This window comes from Meleagris gallopavo, chromosome 6, assembly GCF_905368555.1.
Source record: "Meleagris gallopavo chromosome 6, MGAL_WU_HG_1.1, whole genome shotgun sequence".
Taxonomy (NCBI): Eukaryota; Metazoa; Chordata; class Aves; order Galliformes; family Phasianidae; genus Meleagris; species Meleagris gallopavo.
The window spans coordinates 17,588,049-17,606,595 of NC_139409.1; the positions used below are offsets into that span (position 1 = coordinate 17,588,049).

General features: G+C 56.8%; 2 protein-coding genes across 5 annotated transcripts; both read right to left on the reverse strand.

Moving 5' to 3' along the window:
• Positions 1-862: 862 nt before the first annotated feature.
• BMI1 (BMI1 proto-oncogene, polycomb ring finger) lies at positions 863-10,279 on the reverse strand. 3 transcript variants are annotated; one of them, XM_085227280.1, is made up of 10 exons: positions 9,825-10,279; positions 5,566-5,699; positions 5,216-5,312; positions 4,519-4,574; positions 4,361-4,411; positions 3,989-4,097; positions 3,854-3,899; positions 3,247-3,345; positions 2,874-2,954; positions 863-2,801 (listed from the first exon to the last, which is right to left on the reverse strand). In XM_085227280.1, exons 2-10 carry the CDS (start codon positions 5,675-5,677, stop codon positions 2,472-2,474), a joined length of 981 nt encoding a protein of 326 aa, XP_085083406.1. In that variant the 5' UTR covers positions 5,678-5,699; positions 9,825-10,279; the 3' UTR covers positions 863-2,471. The 3 variants fall into 3 exon arrangements, with proteins under 3 accessions (XP_085083406.1, XP_085083407.1, XP_085083405.1); XM_085227281.1 differs by lacking the exon at positions 9,825-10,279 and adding an exon at positions 6,646-8,819; XM_085227279.1 differs by lacking the exon at positions 9,825-10,279 and adding an exon at positions 6,036-6,191.
• Positions 10,280-11,185: 906 nt separating this feature from the next.
• COMMD3 (COMM domain containing 3) lies at positions 11,186-14,343 on the reverse strand. Of its 2 annotated transcripts, XM_085227282.1 has the most exons (9): positions 14,159-14,343; positions 13,308-13,419; positions 13,132-13,195; positions 12,987-13,021; positions 12,644-12,704; positions 12,510-12,566; positions 12,361-12,420; positions 11,550-11,628; positions 11,186-11,451 (listed from the first exon to the last, which is right to left on the reverse strand). In XM_085227282.1, the coding sequence occupies exons 1-9, from the start codon at positions 14,286-14,288 to the stop codon at positions 11,297-11,299; spliced, it is 753 nt and encodes a 250-aa protein (XP_085083408.1). In that variant the 5' UTR covers positions 14,289-14,343; the 3' UTR covers positions 11,186-11,296. The 2 variants fall into 2 exon arrangements, with proteins under 2 accessions (XP_085083408.1, XP_085083409.1); XM_085227283.1 differs by lacking the exon at positions 11,550-11,628 and having other exon boundaries at positions 14,159-14,341.
• Between the last annotated feature and the right edge of the window lie 4,204 nt (positions 14,344-18,547).

The following is an 18,547-nucleotide window of genomic DNA, read 5'->3' on the forward strand; positions in this document are numbered from 1 at the left end:
CGGTCGCTCCGCTTCTGGCGGAGGAGCAGAGATAAGGCGGAGTGCTGAACGGCCCTCGGAGGGAGGCATCTATCCCGTGTCACCGCCTCGCTCTGCACGGAGGCTTTACGACGAGAAGTTTGATTTAAACTCCGACAGCCGCGATTTTCCTCCCGGTGCAAACAGAGCACCGCTCGGCGACGGTGCGTAATGCGCAGCGCTTTGCTTTGGGCTCGGGGCCGGGCTTGATGCGTATCGCTTCCGACAGGACGGAGCGGGTAACCGACAGCCGAGGGAACCGCGCCGAGGCACGGCCGCGCGGAGCACCGTGCACAGAACCGCGGCTCCGCAGCTTCTTGCCGCGCTCCCCCAGCCCGGCCCTGCCCCGCTCTCCGCCCTCGCAGCAATGCTGCTCGACGCGCGGCTCCCGGCGGGGCCCGGCACACCGCGGCCGTGCGCTGCGAGCGCCGCAACCGGCGCGGCACTGCCGGAGCCTTGCGGGGCTGCCACGGCACTGAACCTTGCGGGGTTGCCGTGGCACTGCCGCACCGCTCCGCTCGTCGCCCGGCTTTCGTCCGCCTCGACAGACTGCAACGAGAGCAGTACGTCTCTCCTTCGACGCCGCGTTACCGACAAAGTTCATTTGCTCTTTTTTCAATGAATTATCCCTTTTATTTGTTTATTTCTTTGATCAACTATAAATGAAAGTTATTCGTGTATATAAAACTGAAGTTTTTTACCGTTGAAATCGAACTGTACATGTTTACTACAGGAAAAAATATCAACTCTTGTTTAACAAGACATTATACATCAATAAGCAAGAACCTTGTGGAGGGTTTGCAATCACCTGGTCTATAAAAACAAGCGGGACAAATAACAGCAATTTATATGCAAAAGTAATGATTTAATGACTATAAGCAAGACAAAGCAATAGAATTGTGCTTCTTTTGCAGACTGGAGACAATGAAATGTTTAACTACAATTTTCCCGTACAAACATGAAACAATATCCATATAGAATAAACACCCTCACAAATGTATAACTGGTGGGTGATGAACACACACGAAGTTCGACCAAAGCAAAGCACAAACTGAAAAGTGTTCTGGGCCGTTCTGTTTGGTGTTGGAAAAGTTCCTTCTGCTGAACAAACCAAACCCTCAGGAGCCCCCAGGAAACGCCCCTGCTGGCGGCCCTCCCCGAGGAGGCATTCTCCGCAATTTATCGAAGGATTCAAGTACCTGTTAAGCTCTAATGAAGTTAGTACTGTACCATATACATATATATTAAAAGAAATTTAGATAAAATGCCTTCACCCAGCAAACTGCTGGCTCCTTAAAATTTATACCAAATAGTTTATGGCTTCTATAATGATTCCGTGTGCTTTTAAAAACACAGTCCCCACCGCACCAAGTAATAAAAAGGCAATCAAAGCACGTCAATTACTTTCATCTCCCTTAACTTTTTTGTTGTTTTTTTTTTTTTTTTTGCTTTTTTTTTTTTTTGCTTTTTTTTTTTTTTTCCTTCACTTCATCACTTCAACAACATTTGGTAAAGTAAAATAGACCACTTGGGGGAACAACAACAACAAAAAAAAAAGGACAAAGGCAGTCAAATGCTTTCGGGATTGGCAATCGCCTCCAGGTTATCAGAGTGGCTGTGCTTCCTCAGCGCTGCAGCTCTATGGCAGTGCGAGCAGAGCTCAACCAGGCGGCATCTGCAAGGGTCGAACCGGTTCTGAAATTTAACAACCATATCATGAGTGCATGAAACACAATATTTTCTTTATAGTATTTATAAATATATCATACAATACTGTTTCCTGTTATGTCATATACCAATATGGCATTGTACAATAAGCATAATGCCATCTGATTCTTACAAAAGCGAATCATTTAAACAAGTCAGTAAATAAAACGGTAATACCCGCTTTTAGGCATACAGATTGTAAAACTGAAGTTTACTTTTCGTTTGATCGGTTCTGTGCAGCAACAGAGAATTAAGGATGCAACATAAGAATCAAAATGGCTAATACGCAAAAATTGTTATTCACAGTGACATGGCTACATATATGCATTATTCTATGCATATCCTTTCTGTTTCGTCGAATTTCAAGATGAAAAAGCACTTGCTTTCTACAGGTTCACAAAACGGCATAATAACAATAACAATCGAAGAGAACGCGGTGGAGGAGTTAGTCTGGGTTAACCAGCTACGTCCCAGGGCTTCTACCAGCTCGGTCGGGCTGAGGGCCCCGCAGCACTCAGCACACCCAGGTGTCACTTCTGTTTGCTTCCCGGTCCTTTGGAAACCATTTACATTTCAATCTCGCGTCGCAATTAACGTCCACAGCGAATGTCACCTAGTTCGCCTTTTATAGCCAAGTTCAGTGTCACTACAAAAGAAAGCAGTTTGGACGAGAGTCACGTGTATTAGCATCTATAAAGCTGTAATGGCATGAGAGATCTATAGAGAGGAGGGTCGGGGCCGGGCCGTCAGCCGGACGAAGTGGCCGAGGAGCCGTTTATGGAGGATTTCCGTGCTCTGTTGGTGAAGGAGGACTGGTGGTTGCTGCCGGGGCTGCTGCTGGTGCCGTTCATGGTGCTGGAGATGTGTGGGAACTGCGGGTGGGGGGACTGGACCGGCGTGCTGGGACTGGGCAGGCAGGAGGAGGTGGAGGGCAGCCCCCCGGCCGGGCTGCTGGCCTTGTCGCTGCCGGAGTCGCTCTCCAGCTCGCCGCTGTTGCTGAGGCCTTCCCGCTGGTGGCCGATTTTCATCCGCTTGCAGGTGGGCCGCACACGGTACTTGAGGGGCAGCGGGCCGTTCTGCAAGGCAAGAGACCCGTCAGAACCCCAGGTACCGCCCTGCCACGCCGCTGCAGGCCACCGAGCCATTACCCGTCTCCAGGTGTAGATGTAGGCAATGTCCATCAGCGTGTAGTAGTCCTTCAGGGGCTCCTCCTCGTACATCACGTCGATCTGCCGGGAGATGCAGCCCAGTGTCAGCATGCAGCTCTGTGTTGAAGGCAGCCTCAGAGTGCTCCAAAGCACCAGGCCCAGCACAGAGGGAACTGGGAATTTTCACATATACTAAAAAGATTAATTAATCCCCTCACACCTCGATATCTGCAGCATGGCCAAACCTTTCATGAGGTATTTTCAATAACACCCTCGCTCCCACCAGCATGCTGCCAACTCCGCACATACATGGCCAGAAACCCAAAGCATGTAGGATGCCAGCAGTGTTAGCAGGGATGGAGCAGCGAAGTACCTGGAAAGTGTTGGGGATGTCCATCTTGCTCCGCAGGAACTTTCGTAGATGCATCACTGTCATTGCTGCTGGGCAGCGCAAGTATCTCTTGTCATTCACCTATCGGCACAACAAGTGGCAGGGTCACCAAAGCTGCACTCTTAACATCATAGGTGACATTTAAAAAATGCACATTGTTAAATTAAGAACTGCAATACAGCAATTTCTGCCCTTCTAAGGGACAACGGAACAATGTGGTAAATCACAGCTCCAGAAAAAAATAATTAAAAAACCACTGATTTTACAAAAGAAGACTTACATCTCACACTACGCCTCTTTCAATAATGCATATGCATTACAGGCTGACTAAAATAAATAAATAAATAAATAATTTTTTACAAAATCACACACAAAAAATCAGATTCAACTTTAAGAGTGATGCTGCCAGCATTTGCTACTTGCTGTTTCTAGGAGCTGGCAGCACGTGGGGCTGCAGGAAGCCCACAGCGCTGGGAGGTATGCTCCTTTTGTTCTGGTCACAAATCAGCTATTTTTCCCAGCTACAAGCCCACGAGGAACTGCTCATGGCTGTGCCACATTTCCTTTGGGGTAAAGGAAAGTTATTTACCTCCTCCTTTGATTTTTCTTTCTCTTTATTTCCTTTTCGTTCCAGTCTGCAAGGAGAAATGAAACAATTACAACAAATAACAAAGAGCTGCTATCAGGTCAGGTGAGCATAAAATACTGCCACTCAGGAACTTGCCTGTTCTGGTCAAAGAACTCAATGGATAAGCTTATTATCTCGTCGTCTGTTATAATTCTTTTGTCTTCGTCAGCCACTTCTCCCCTGTCTTCATTAGAGCCATTGGCAGCTGCGCAGAAATTTCCACAATAATTTACATTTTGAAATTCAAATCAGGAAGAAGGGCAATTCTCGGTGAGGAGGAAAAAAAAAATCCCTACGGTGAGATTACGATTAAATCTACCGAACCACCAAAGCAGCAAACTTTTATCATGCTGAATTTACTTCTTAAAATTCCACCCCGACAACACAACACTTGTGAGTTAAAAAGGAAAGAGCAGAGCACCGGGGGCAACGCGCCATCGATTAGGGTCGGGAGAGAGAAGCTTTTACCATCAGCCGACGGATGAGCAGCATAGAAATCCCTTCTTCTTTTCATTTCATCTGGGGAAAAACACACGTGGGGCATCAGAACCTCCCTGCAGCTCCCAGCAGGGACGTGGGAGAGCAGTTCTGGGCTCGGGGTATTTCTTCTGCTTTTTGGTACTTACTTTTGAAAAGGCCCGGCACGAGCTTGTACACAATATCCTGGAGAGTTTTATCTGACCTGGAAAGAAGCATTGAGCACAACGCTGAGCGCACGAAGCAGCGTTTCGATGCGAGCGGCAGCTCCTGCCGTGTAACCTCTGCCAACAGCAGGCGGGACTGCCGGCCTCGCGGGAGGCCGCCCATAAAACGCAGCTTACAGGAGCTTAAAATCAAACTAACGCCGCTCTGAGCACCGCTGTAAAACCAAAGCCGGGTCTACCGCGGCACTGCCGCCGAAAAATCTTTCTGCCTAAACCTACAATTCCTCCCCAGAAAACGAGGAGCGGCAGAAAGGAACGGCGCGGAGAAAACGCTTCTGGCAGGAGAAGCGTGCCGAAAGGGTTCGGCTTTCGGCTGACGGAGTTCCGGTAAGTTTGGGGGGCCGCGGTTTGGCCGTGGGAAACGGCAAGCGGCGACGGGAGCTGCGGGCACTGCGAGGCGCGGGAACGGCACCGTGCCCGCCGCAGCCTCCCTCCGCAAAGCCCGACGCGACTCCGCTCGCACCCGGCGGAACCTTCGGCTTCCATCAATGACAAAACTCCAAAGAGAGCGCCCGGCCGCGAGGCAGCCCGTAAATTCACGGCTCCTTTCAGATTGAAATCGCGACGCGGAGATAAGATCACCCAACGGCGCGGCCCCGCGCGGCGCGCCCGCCCCTACCTGATGTTGAGCAGCGGCCGGGTTTTGTGCACTTGGACGTCGCAGATCGGGCAGTACTTGCTCGTCTCCAAGTACCGCACGATGCACGTCTTGCAGACTGCAAGGCAAACACGGGAGCCTTTAGCGATGGTCGGAGGTGACACCGAACATGCATAGACAGAGAGAGGTGCGATCTCCTAAACTATGCGGCCGGGAATCGGCCATTGTCAGCAGCGCGCCGCTTAAGCTAAACAAATAGTCAAATCGGCCGCGATTAACATGAAAAGGCGACGCTTAGAGCACATATATTGCGCCTTTAACAAAGACCGTAGGGCCGTCGCCAGGACGTGCCGCGGTGCCGCGGTACTCACAGGAGTGCAGGCACTCGATGATGGTCGTCGCGTCGATGAAGTACCCGCCGCACAGCACGCACATGAGGTGCGGGTTCAGCTCGGTGATTTTGATCCTGGTCGTCCGGTGCATTTTGGCGCGGGGCGAGGCGGCTCTGCAACACACACGGCCGGGGCGGGCCGCTCAGCGGGGCCGCGTCCCAGGTGCGGGGCCCGGCGGAGGGCGGCGGCGGCGCGGGGCCGGGCCGGGCCGTGCGGGGCGCAGCGCGGGGGGCGCGGGGCCGGCCGGGCGCAGCGCGTGGAGGCGCGGCCAATCTCCGCCGCGCGCCGGGCTCGGGGCCGGGGCTGCCGGCGCGGCGCGGAGCTCGGCGGGGCCGGCCGGGCACCGGCGAGCAGCACAAAGGGGAACCAGCGCCTCCCGGTGCGGCTGCCCTGGCATTTCCGGAGAGCGAGGAGGGGAGGCGGGGGGAGGGCGGGGGGGGGACACGCACCTCGCGGCGGGGCCGGGCACCGGGCGGCGGGGCCGGGCCGCGAGGGGGTCCGGGCGGCCGCGGCTGCCGCTCGGTGCCGATCCGGATCCGCTCCGCTCTCCGAGGGGGTTGCTATAGCAACTTACACTTACACTTGGCATCCTGCCACCGCTGGGAACACGCGAGAGCCGGGCGGGGGGGCGGCCGGGGGGCGGGCCGGGCCGAGCCGAGCCGGGCCGAGGGGTGGGACGCGGGGCCCGGGGGCTGGCGGAGGGGGTGGAGGAGAAGAGCGGCCCGCGGGGGTCTGGGAGCCCGGCGGCGAGGGGAGGGGACGGGAGGGAGGGGAGGGGAAGGGCGGGCAGGGGGAGGGAGGCGGGAGGGGGGCGGGAGCCGCCGGGGAAGGGGGGGGGGGTTCGGCCTCGAGGGGCGCGGGGCGCGGTGCGGGGCCGAGCCGGGCCGAGGCGAGCGCGGGAGGCTCCTCCCGAGCCTCGGCCATTTCGGATCCTCGCGGGGGCCTCTCTCTCTCCACGTCGACTCGGGGCGAGGAGCTACGCTGAGCCGCCACTCGCCCCCGCCGCTCCCCGCCCGTTCCCGCGCCGGGCACCGCGCCCGCGGCCCCTCCGCTCCCTGCCTGCCTCCGCCGCTCTTCTCCTCTCCCCGCCGCAGCGTTCTGTCTTTTTCTCCCCCCTCTTTTGAGGCTCATCTGAACGCCTCCCGCGGCCGAAGCGGAGCGGGACGAAGTTCCGCGGGAGCGGGTCAGAGGCTCGAAGCACCGGGAGAGGGGATGGGGCAGAACACACGTCCCGGTCCTTACAACCCTCCTTCTTTTAGGTCACGAAGAGGCGCACCGGGGGGGGGGGAAATACAAAGTCCAAACCGACCTTAAACGGTACCTCCGTAACAAGACGCAAGGGACCATGTGACCAGACCATTCCTAAAGCTAAATCAACACCTTGTCAACACGACGCGGCGACGGGAGCGAAAAACAAATGTCATCTTCACAGCCTGAAACCCATAAAGCCTATCGGGTGCAGCGGCACCGACGTTCCATGCACAATCACTATTGAAAACGAGAGGGAACGCGAACCGGGGGGGGAAACGCTCCGCGGGAAAACGCCCCACCGGCCCCGGCAGCAGCGCGGCAGATCGCCTTCTGCCCGCCGGACCCGAGCAATGCCGCCCGGCACCGGGTCCCTCCAGCCCCCGGCGCCGACCCCAATCGCAGTTCGCGCCCGACGCCGTTCCCCGGGCCCCGCGCGGAGCCGCCGCCCCTCGGGGCGCTGCTCCCGGCACCGCGCAGCGCGAGGAGGGCACGCGCGGTGCTCCCGTGGGCTCCGCGGTTCGGCCACGCTGCCCCGGACCGGGCACGGCGCTGCCCGAGAACAGCGCACAGCGCCAACGAGCGACCTCGGCACGGAAACTTCTGCTGCTGCTGCTGCTGCTGCTCCAGGAGGAGCTCCAAACGAGCTCCCCAATACCAAGCCGAAGCGAGCAGGGACAGAGGAAAGCGAAGCGTCCAAAGCACCCTGGCTCCTTAGAGCTGCCCCTACATCGGGCAGCAAAACGGGAGCCCGCCCCGCTGTGTTCCACGTGAATGGCTCTTCCAGGGTCCCTGACCCTCCGCTCCGCACTCCCAAAGCGGCACCCAGAGCTGCTGTGCCGGAGACATACAGCGCACTGCCCGCCCGGTTCTGGCTCTGCCCACTCAGTGCTCACCATTCCCAACCGCCCGGAGTAACCTCAGCAGGAAGCTGAGCAAGGATTTCTCCCCATCCCTGGTGCTCTGGGACCAACCTTTCAATACACGGACGCATTTATTTCACTTCTTCATAAATAGAGGAGGATTGAATTAACCCTGAAATGTGTTTTGCCGACCCTCCCCCCAACGCGAGGGATTCACTGCCCACAGACCGTCCGTGTCAGCACTGTGTCACCCTGCGATCCCTGTCCGACATGACAACCACCGGCATCGGTCCCTGCCCCGCGCACCGGCCCCACGCACACGCGCAAACGCAGCCTCAGACTCAGCCCTGGATTTGGGCAGCAGCGAAACCCCCTTCGGATTTTTCCAGCCCGTGCTGGTAACACTTGAAGAGGTCACCCGGCAGCTCCGGGCCGGGACAACACGTGTGTGTTTAACCCCGACACATAGAGTGGCCCGACCCAAACACAGGGAGATAACACCCACCGGCAGCACACACTGCCCGCAACCGATTATTGAGAGGCCTTATACGGGTGATGTCAAAATGAAGAAAACCAGAAGGGTACTCCCCTGCTCAGGATCAGCGACATTATCACAAATCCATAAACGCAACCGACTCCCGAACTCAGCCCGACGGAGCCCACGGACAGCCCTGGCCGGGCCGCCCCGCTCTACCCCCGCGGTGCTTCGGGGAGGGTCGGGACGGGGTTTCCCGCGGGGGCTCCGAGTCCTCGCCCTGCAGCCAGGGGGAACAGTTGGGACAGAGAGGAAAAGGACCCGTCCTTTAAGCAGCCGCCGTGGCCCCGCGTTAACACCGCAGCGTGTCCCCTGGAACCGCCCCGAGGTGCTCGCTGCGCGCCGGGGACGGCCGGGGCAGCGCTCGGCACGGCGCGGGGCTGCATCCCCCAATCCCGGGGACGGCCCCCCGGGGCTGGTCGCAACGCTCGGGGCTCGCAGCGGTGCTCCCAGCATTTCCCGGCCGGGAACGGGCACACAGCCGGCCGGGTCCCCGAGCCTCGTGGGGAGCGGAGCAGCGAGCAAAGTTTCTAAAAGCTGAAAAGAGCCTCTCCGACTTCCACAGAAACGCGCTTTCCCCCCCCCCCCTTTATTTTTACCTGATTTTTCGCAAATACTGACAACGCCCCACGGCCCCTGCCCGCGTGTATTTTCCGCCAGGCCACGCACCCGCACACACCTCCACAGCCGTCCGCCCGCGGCCGTCGGGGATCCCACGCGCGGCGCCGCACACGGCGGGGCTGCACGCGTGGTCCCCTCCGGGGCCCGAGAGAAGGAAACCTCGATCGAGCGCGGCCCCGTCCGCGGCTCCGTCCCTCCGCTCCGGGGCTCCGCACCCCGCACATCGCCCCGAAGCCCACACTCAAAACCGCGAGCTCAACCCAAAACTATGAAAAAAAAAGAAAAAAAGAAAAAAAAAAGTTCGGTCCCGGCGCTGCCCCCCCCGCCGCCCCTCGCAGCGGGGTTACCCCAAACTTCGCCGTTTTCTGCACGGCCGGGAGAGAGGCGCCGGGAGCAGCCGGGGACCGCCATCTTACCGCCGCCCGCTCTGCCCCGCCGCTCGCCCAACTTAAGTTAATAACACTCGGTGCGGGGCGGCCCGCAGCCTAACAGCCCCCGCGCGGGGACCGCCGCCCCCCAACGGCTCCGTCCCTATAAAACGGCCGCGCTCGGGGGCCCCTTCGCCCCCCCCGGCCGCGTTGATCGCCGAGAGCCCCGCGCTCGCTCGACCCGGGCGGCTCCGCGCTTCGCGATCGTCCCCGTTCCGTCAAAATCTGCCTTTAAACAAAGGGCGCCGGGGCCGGGCCGGCAGCGGGGGCCGCAAATACAAATATTCTCCTCGGGGGCCGTGCGCGCCCGAAGCCGCTCGGGGGCTCGGGGGGGAAGAAAGGAACTAAAATCGGGCGCCGTGGGCGCGTAACGAAAGCGGCCGCCCGGGCCGCCGCCGCCGCCGCCGCCGTGTGTGTGTGTGCGCGCGTGCGGCGGGCGCGGGGCTGTCAGCGCCGCTCCGTACCGCGCCGAGCGGGGACGCCCCGCGCCCGCCGCCCCCCGGCGCCCCCCGCCCGCCCGGGGCCACCCCGCCGCATACGTACCCGGAAAAGGGAGCCAGCGGGCGACGATCGGGGCGGCCGAAAAAGACAATGAAAGTTAAAAGTCGTTCAGCAGAAAATGAATGTGAGCCAAGCGGCCATCTTGAAATGAACTGCAGACGCTGTCAATCGCGAGGAGCGCACCAACGCCGCCGCCGCGGCGCTCCGCTCATGCCGCCCGCGGGACCGCCGTGTCCGCGCCGCTCCGCCGACCCTCGGCGCTCCCTCGGCGCCGCGCGGGGCCGCGCCGGGATCAGCCGGCCGGGGGCCGCCCGCTCCGGCCCATTGTCTCGCCCGCTCCCCCCCGCTCCGCCGCCCGCTCGCCGTTTTTTTTTTTTTTTTTATTATGATTATTTCATAGTTGGTGGCGGGGGGACGGGGGAGGGAGGGCGGAGGAGGGAAAAACGCGAGGCTGAAGGCACACACTGGAAACTGACACCGTCCCCAAAATGGCTCGGAGTTCGCCCGCCCCGCCAGCGTCACGTGGGGCTCCTCATTCCTTAAGGGTGGCCTGGGAATTAGCGGCGGTGCGGCCGGGGCCGGCCGCCTCCCCGTGACCCAATCCCGCACCCGGCCGCCTCCCCCCCGCCCCCCGCCCCCCTTCTCCTCCCCCGCTTCCCCCCGCCCCCCCCGCCGCCCCCTCCCCTCCCCCCGGCCCTGCACGCGCCCGCCCGCGCGCCGCCGATGCCTCCTTTTCGCCGCCGCCTCCCCGCCCCGGCCCGACCCCCGCCCGGCCCCGGCCCCGGCCCCGCTCCCCGCCCGCTCCCGCTCCAGCTCCGCGCCCGCCGCCCCCTCTGCCTCCTCCCCCCGTCCCTTCCTCACGGTCCTCCCGCCCCCTCCCTGCGGCCACGCGCGTCCCCCCTCCCTCGGGGCCCCCCACGCCGCACTTGTTGCGTGGCCCTCCCGCGCCCACGCGTGGGGCAGAGCCGCGCGGGGCCCCTCGGGGGCGGGGGAAGGCGGCAGAGCCCCGCAGCGCGGAGCGGGGCTGCTCTGGGGCCGGCCCGCTGCCTTCCGTCGGGGCCCCCTCCGCGCCTCCCCGCGGAGGCGGCCCGACCAGACCCGTCCCGCGGCGCCCGCGCTCCCCCCGGCGGCAGGTGCGGGTGGGGGGCACCACCGGGCGGGAGGGAGAGGGAGAGCCGCCGTCGGGCTCCGGGATCGGCCCAAGAGGAACGCGGAGCGCGGGGCGGCCGTCGACGTGCGGTGCCCCGAGAGGAGGCAGGGCTCAGCCGCGGCCCGCGCCGACACCGCGCCCTCGGGTGTGGGGAGCTGAGCCCAGGCGGCACGGGAAGGGAAAATCGTCTTTAATGGAACGCGAAGGAAAATGCACGGCATGAAAGAGGAGGGATGCTCTGGAGACACAACGGTTGAGGCAATATTTAACTGAAGTGTTAATTTTCAAGAAAATATAACAGGAGCAAGGAATACCGACTGCATATTCTATCCCAACAGTTTGCTTAATTCATATCTAGAAATCACTATAAAATGGTTTGGATCAAGAGATGTGCAGAGATGTGCACAGAAGGGCATTTGCCATTGGGAATGTTCTCACGCAGTGCCCGTCTGCCCTCGGTCACAGCTGTGTTGCTCTCTCCAGGCTCTTGGCAGCATCCTTCAGCTTCCCGACCAAATCCTGGGAGAGGGAACACCTCACAATGAATTTCAGAAAGGTCAGCACGTGGTGCCACAGTGCCCTCTGTGCATAGCAGGATGGGATATCCCAGAGCTCACCTTCATCCATTGGGCAACAGAAGCAAATAATTACATTTCTTACACTTTTTCTGCTGTAAAATAGGGTGGTACACTGGAACTGAAGGACAATGCCTTGTAAATATATGACCTACTAACATACATTGCTGTCCTTAGCACATCAGTGCAGCTGCAATGGCTTCTGCACACCGCTGCTCTGAGCACCATAAGCACTTCTTCCACCCTAAAAATATCCTGAGTACCATTCTGCACAGGGACTACCCCACGTGCCAGCCCTGCCTGGGGCAGCCATCAACCCAAACATAGGCACTGGCAAAGATGTCTCCCAGAGCCTCCAGTTCACTCTCTTTTGCATAGGCGCATAACTACACCAAAGAGCAGAGCTCAGTGTTTGCTTCATCACACTGCTGGTGTGTCACCTACACACTGACAATGGCTTCAGTTTATTCCCTACTTGGAAACATGACATGTCATGGAGCTGCTTCCTTCAGCAGCTTCCCTGAACCACAGGGACGAGGGTTTTGGGGAAGTGATGCATTCCCTCCCAAACACGTGTGTGACAGCACACCCACTATCTATGCGTGTACAGAAAGCAGCACATGCCACTGAAATCAGTCACTTTACTACTTCAATGAAGACCATGACCAGAAGTGTTGCACAGCAAATTCTCCCCTTCCTTCCTGCCTGTTGTTTTTGGTTTGGTTGGTTGGTTATTTTTTTTTGTTTTTTTTTTTAATAATTATTTGTACCATTTAATTCTGACTGAAAAAGTGTTAGAGACATTGCCATCCAGAGCAGGAGCCAGGCAGAGAAACGGGGAGGGGGGAGGTACCTGCAGCTGCTCCATGGTGCAGCTGAAGCTGAGGTTTGGCTGTAATCCCGCATCACTGTTCTGTAGGAAACAAAACCGAAGCAGGCTGCTTTACTGCAAAATGGCATAAATGGCAATTCTTCCTTGGGAGGGGTGTGAGGAGAGCATACCTCGGTGCTGAGGGTCAGCAGGTAGGTGGGCTGGTAGGCTCGGTGCAGCTCATGGGTCTGCAGCAGAACAGTGCTCAGCATAGCAGGGCCAGGGCAGCGGGGGGGTCCCACAACCCTGTACCCCCCGCCCTTACCTGGATGCGGTACGCCAGGCGCCAGGACACATCCGTCACGTGTGGGGGGGCCCGGCCTATGCTGGGAGAGAGACAGCAGCGGGCGGTGTGGGAAGGGCTGAGCCCACACTGCCTGCCTGCAGAACACAATGCTGCTACAATGGGTCACAGCAACTTAAACGCAATACGGAAAGGAGGGGGACAAGTTTCGACAGCTGTTTTCTAAAGTTTGTTAGAAATGCAACAAAAAATGGTAATTAAAAAAAAAAATAAAGCATTACTGTTGACGTGGATGAGGGGAAGTGCGCCTGGTGCTCCCCAGGCAGTGCTGGAGCAGCCCCTCCTCGGCCCTGTGCCCACCTACCTCCCCAGCAGCTCCTCCAGTGCCTCCCGGTTTTTCTGGAGAAAAGGGAAAAAAAAGAAAGGTGAGGGCAAAATACATTTGCAAAATTTGAACCAATTGCTCCAGAAGAAAGAAAATGCCGACACGTTACAGCAGGGCGCCAGACCTGGTACTCAGTGCAGAACTGCTCGATCCGCTCCCTGTCCAGCTTGCACTCCTCCAGGCACGCGCTGCGGGAGGACACACGGCCATGGGCAGCCCCCAACGCACACACAGAGCCCCGCCAGCCCCGGCGCCGTGCGGCGGCGGCGTCGCCGGGGCCGTGGCGGCCGGTATCAGTACCTGAGGGCCGCTCGGTCGGCTCTCTGCTTGCCCGCCTCCAGGATGCAGGCGGCGGCGGCGGCGTGGCACTGCTTCAGCACCGCGGGGTCAACGTCGCTCAGCTCAGGGTCGGCTGCGGGAGACGCGGGGCTGCCGACACCGCCGCTCGCCCGCGGGACGGCGCTTCTGCCCCGCGCTGCACGCTCCATCCCGCTACCCGAAGCCGCGTCCCGCCCGGCTCCGCTCCTCTGAACGGGGTCGCGGGCGGCAGCGGCTCCCCCCAGCCACGACCCCGATCCGGGGAGAAACGCGGAGGGGTGCCGGCACGGACGCGGAGAAAGCTTCAGCGGGCGGAGGAGCGGGGCGGCCGCGGGAGGGGTCTGGCCGGTGGCGCGGTACGCGCGTGCCCGCGTGCACGCAGAGCACCTATGTGCGCGCACAACTCCGTGTGCGCACCTACGTGCATGCACGAGCACCTACGTGTACGCGTACCCCTACTTGCATGCCCAGATCCATGTGCAAGCACACCTTCATGTGTGTGCACATACACCTGTACGCGTGCACGTTCCTCTGTGTGCACGCACAAACACCTCTAAGCGTGCACACCCCGATGTGGACGCACACACGCATGCACGTGGCTCTGTATACACGCACACCCCATGTGCATGCAGACAGCCCCATGTGCACATACACCCACACGCATGCACGGACGCCCACATGCACGGACATCCCCACGCGCGCATAGACGCCGGTACGCACGGACACCCCGACGGCACACGCACCCACAGGCACACAGGCGCCCCTAACCCCGGCAGGCGGAACTCAGGCGGCCCGCGGCCCCACGCAGAGCCCCACCGCCCGCTCCCGCTCACCCACGCCGCTGTGGGGCTGCAGCACGCCTCGGAAGGCGGCGCGGAGCAGTGCGGCGTAGGCGCGGCGGGACAGGCGCCGGGGGTCGCCCAGCAGCCGGCAGCCGCCCTGCGCGTACGCCGACAGCTCCATTGCGGCGCCGTGACCTTCGACACGCGCCCACGTGACCGCCGCCGCTGAGGCGGAGCCGTCGCGGCTGCGCCACCGGCGGGAGGAGGCGCCGCCGGGCGGAGAGCGGAGTCCGAGCGCCGAGCGCCCAGCGCCGAGCCTTCTCCTGGCGGCGCCTCCTCCCGCCCAGGGCGGCGGCGGGCGCGCGGTCGGGCGGCGTGTTGCGGAGATCGGACGCGGCGAAGGGAGACGCCGGCCGGCTGCGGGCAAACGTGGCCAAATACGTGCAGCGTAAATACGGTGTTCCCTTTGTGGTGTTAAAGCGCTCCCGTTCTGCACCTCAGCTGCCCCGCTCGGTGCGTGCGTGTTTGTTACAGCTCGGCGCCGAGGCGGGGGGCAGTCCCGTTTCGGACGCGGGGTTCTCTGTCGGTGGATGAAAACGTGAATTTCCGAGCTCGGCTCTCAGCCGCGCTCGGGCGGAGGAGAAAAGGAAATCCCAGCGCCCGCAGGATCGGGCCCGTGGTTCCGAGGCGCGCCCCACGTGTGTCCGTCCACCTTAGGCCTCGCGGCACCGCCGGGCGAACGGCTCCGTTCTGTGCGCGCTGCGCTGCCGCCGCGCTGTTCCGACGCTTCGGCGTACCGATGAATGCCTCTGCGTCCGTGGACTGAGCGCCGAGCCCGGCGGACGGCATTCCGGGGATTTGCATTTTGCCAGGAATCGGGAAGGCGTGACGGCGGCAAGGTGGGCTCGGGAGCGGCCGTCCTCCGTCCCGTGGCACCGCTGTCACATAGAGACACAACACGTAAGAAAAGACATAAAATGGAGGAGAAGAAAAACCATAAAATGGAGGAGAGGACAAAGCTCAGAGCCGTGGATTTACGAAGGTGCAGAGACCACGGCTGTGAAACAGGATCGTAATAAAAAAAAGTCGGAAATGTGCACGCGTGGCATGGCTGCATGCCACGGAAATTTCCTCCCTCATCATCGACAGCGTGTGGAAATCTATAAATTAAAATCTAGCTTCAAAGACGAATTATTCTGTTAAGGATTCCTCACAGCACGGCACAGTCCGCATCGGTCCTTTCAATAATTTTCGTCGGCAGATCTGTGCTTTCACTTCCCTGCCCCACCTCCCAGCAAGATCTCTTCTCCCCTTTCCCCCCCTCCAAAAGGAACACGATGCATTCACACAGTCAGGCTGAGCAGATTTCACCACTCATGCACAGTGTTTGCACCTTCTAAACTCTGTTCATTATAATTTCTAAGAGGAAGGGAATGTATATCAAATAAAGAAACTCCAAAGGAAATTCATTAATACTTGAATATTAATTAATCAGTGAAACAAACCACCCTGGTCCATGCAGACTGCTGTTTCCCCAGCTTGTTCTTCATTGCTCAGAAGAAAATAAAGCAGCTGTCCAAAGTGAAGGGAAATTATTTTGTGTGTCAGGAAATTTTAATTCTTAAAATTTTAGAGTTGCCATAAGTGTTTCTGAAAACTCCCAGAGCTGCACTTTTTTTCCTGTATATTGGTTTTTGCAGAGTTAGAAGATGGTAATGTAAGATGGTGTTTCTAGCACTTATTTTGTACAAAATCGTTACTGACTTTAAGGAGTTTCAGCTCCAGAGCAATGGGCTGTCCCCAGAACCTTTGGTTTAGGTCAGCAGTGAGCCTACTTTATTATAACGTATGGATTCTACAAAGAAAAAAGAAAATGTTTGAGTCAGAGAAACACATTAAGTAATTATTTACTACAGGTTGTATTTCTTGCAGGATTGATTTCTGAAGGAAAAACTCGAAAGTCACATTTCAGTCCCTGATAGTATCATAGCATCAAAGCAAAGGACCGACCGTACAGACCTGAAAGGCCCAGGAGAATTCCTTACATGTCTCTGGTACCAACGTGCAAGGCAGCAAAGAAGCTCCTGCTCTGAGCCAAGCCCTAGCGAGGTCCATTTCTTTGGTGCAGCCCTCCTGCCCAGGGAAAGTGCAGTGCTTAGCATAGCCTTCCAGGAAGATGTTATGCTTCCAGGTTTGTCTTGCATGTCTGAATTGCAGGCAGTGCCTTGTTTGGCTGCAGACAGGGACTGCTCAATAAAACATTCGGTGTTTGCTCCCAAATAGTTCTCATTTAAGTGAGGAGTTCAGGAAATTAACTTTTTAATTAAATATGTGAAGGAGCTTAATTTATTTAGGTAAGGCAAAACCCATAGAAGCTGAATATGGTTTTGATCAGGGATTTAGTATCTCTGATTTTAAGTTCAATCTGAAAAACATTTTTGCTGCTAGGTGACATTTTTTGAATTTAAGTGACATTAATTTAGGGAAAATAAATCAAGAAGGCTTTCTCCATTTATCTTTTGATCTCCTTCTCTCTGACTTGGTGCTGTCTTCTCTTTGTCCAAACTTCAAATCTCCTATAAAAAAGAGAATATCTCTCTATAACAAAATGTATCTTTTCAAAAGAACTGGCAGCTTTCACATTTAAAGTATAGGCTCACTTAAATTCTACACTTTTAAGCTGTTAATGTTTCATTCCTTCTTTAAGTGCTCAGGAGCAGAGACAAGCAGAGAAGAGCTGCTTGTTTCTCACATGGTAGCTCCCCTGATTTCTAACAGTATGGGGAAATCTCGCCTGTTAGAAAAGTCCCTTTATTTATAGAATGCGTATCAGATCGAACTCTCAAAAATATATTTGAATTTATATTTTATATATCAAATAGAAATGAATCACAAGGAGAATTTCTACGTTATCTAAGATCGCATCAAAAGTAAGTAATAAAATGGTGCAATGGTTGGGATGTGTAAGCAAGCATCACCGCCATGTGCTGGGCAACACGTCCTCGGGGAGAGCAGCTTTGTCCTTTTGTGCATTTTAACACATCCCAGCGTCCTACTAATTAAGGGAAATTACTGCATTTACTGAATTGTCAGTCGTTCTCTTTCTCTCACAGAGAAACAGAGCTCCACAGTTATAACACATTTGCTCCTTCTCAAGACAGAGCTCCCTGGCCAAATTCAAAGGTTTACAGTCGAGGCCTACAAGAAAGGCGCTCACCTTTGGTGCCGAATGCAGAACCAAAAAGATCCCGGCTGCTTCTGCCAACCACAGCGCGGTTCCCTGTCTGCTCCCGTGTCACAGACACGTGTAGTTTGTCATACTCACAAAAATGCTGGGAACGCTGCTGAATGTTGATACGGGTAGCCTGTCTTTGTAAGCAACATTTCTTGGCGGTGGATTTCATCCTGACGCTTTTGCTGCCTTTCAAAGGCTCTGACATAATTTACAGACACTTCAAAGTTGTGCTCCTGCTCCTGCTGCTCAGGCACACTCGGGTACGGGCGTCACGCGCTGCACTCAAACCTTTTACATTTCACCTTAATTTTTTGGAATTTATTGAGAAATGTGTAGTCTGCCTGGTCCTTCAAACAGGAAACCAAATCCGTTTGGAATTTGTCAGTGTTTCAAGTCAGGCTTTTTTGCGTGTTGATGCAGTCAGCGGTGGGATCGCAGCCTTGCTGTTGGAAGCCTGTGAGGAGGATATTATGCTCTATTGTCAGGAAGCATTCACAGTCTGTCACATTAGTGCTGGAGATGTGTATAGAAGAGTAATTATTATAAGCTGACATCCAGCAAAGGGAGTAAAAACAGATAAACCTCAAAGGAAAATTAGGCTGGATGGTTCAGGTTCTGTTTGTCTCCAGATGCTTAATGTCAGGGCACGGAAACATAATTTAGCGCAGCACCTAGTTGGGAAAATAATTTTGTGCTTCTGTAACAAATAGAAATGTGTTTTTTCTTGTAGCTCTGCATTTTGTTAGCTTCTCACCAAGGCAGGTCAATACAGAAATACAATCAGTGAGCTATCAGAAACCCAGTATTTAAAGAGCTGCGTGCTGTAACACCTTTAATTCTGTTCATATGGTTCAGCAGTATCAAGCCGTAAAAGTATTTAAATGTAGGAACGTGAAGGGCTGTTGTCATAGAAAGAAGGAGATGGAGCAGATAGCACGGTGACAGCGAGCACTGCATGGCATTCTTTCTCTGGAATTAATCCTGCTGTTTCATGGAAATGTTTGATTCTGATCGTAGCGCAAGGCTTGTGTGCCAAAATGATAGATGCCTCGAAAGAAGCTTTGCTAAATAAAATCCTGCAGAGCTTGGCATTCACAGTTCCCTTTTGGCAATAGCAAGGAATGGCTAAGTAATATTTAGGAAATTGAGTTACTTAAGATGGAGTTATTGCATCCAAAGGCATTAGGGCTAGATCTGCAGCTAGT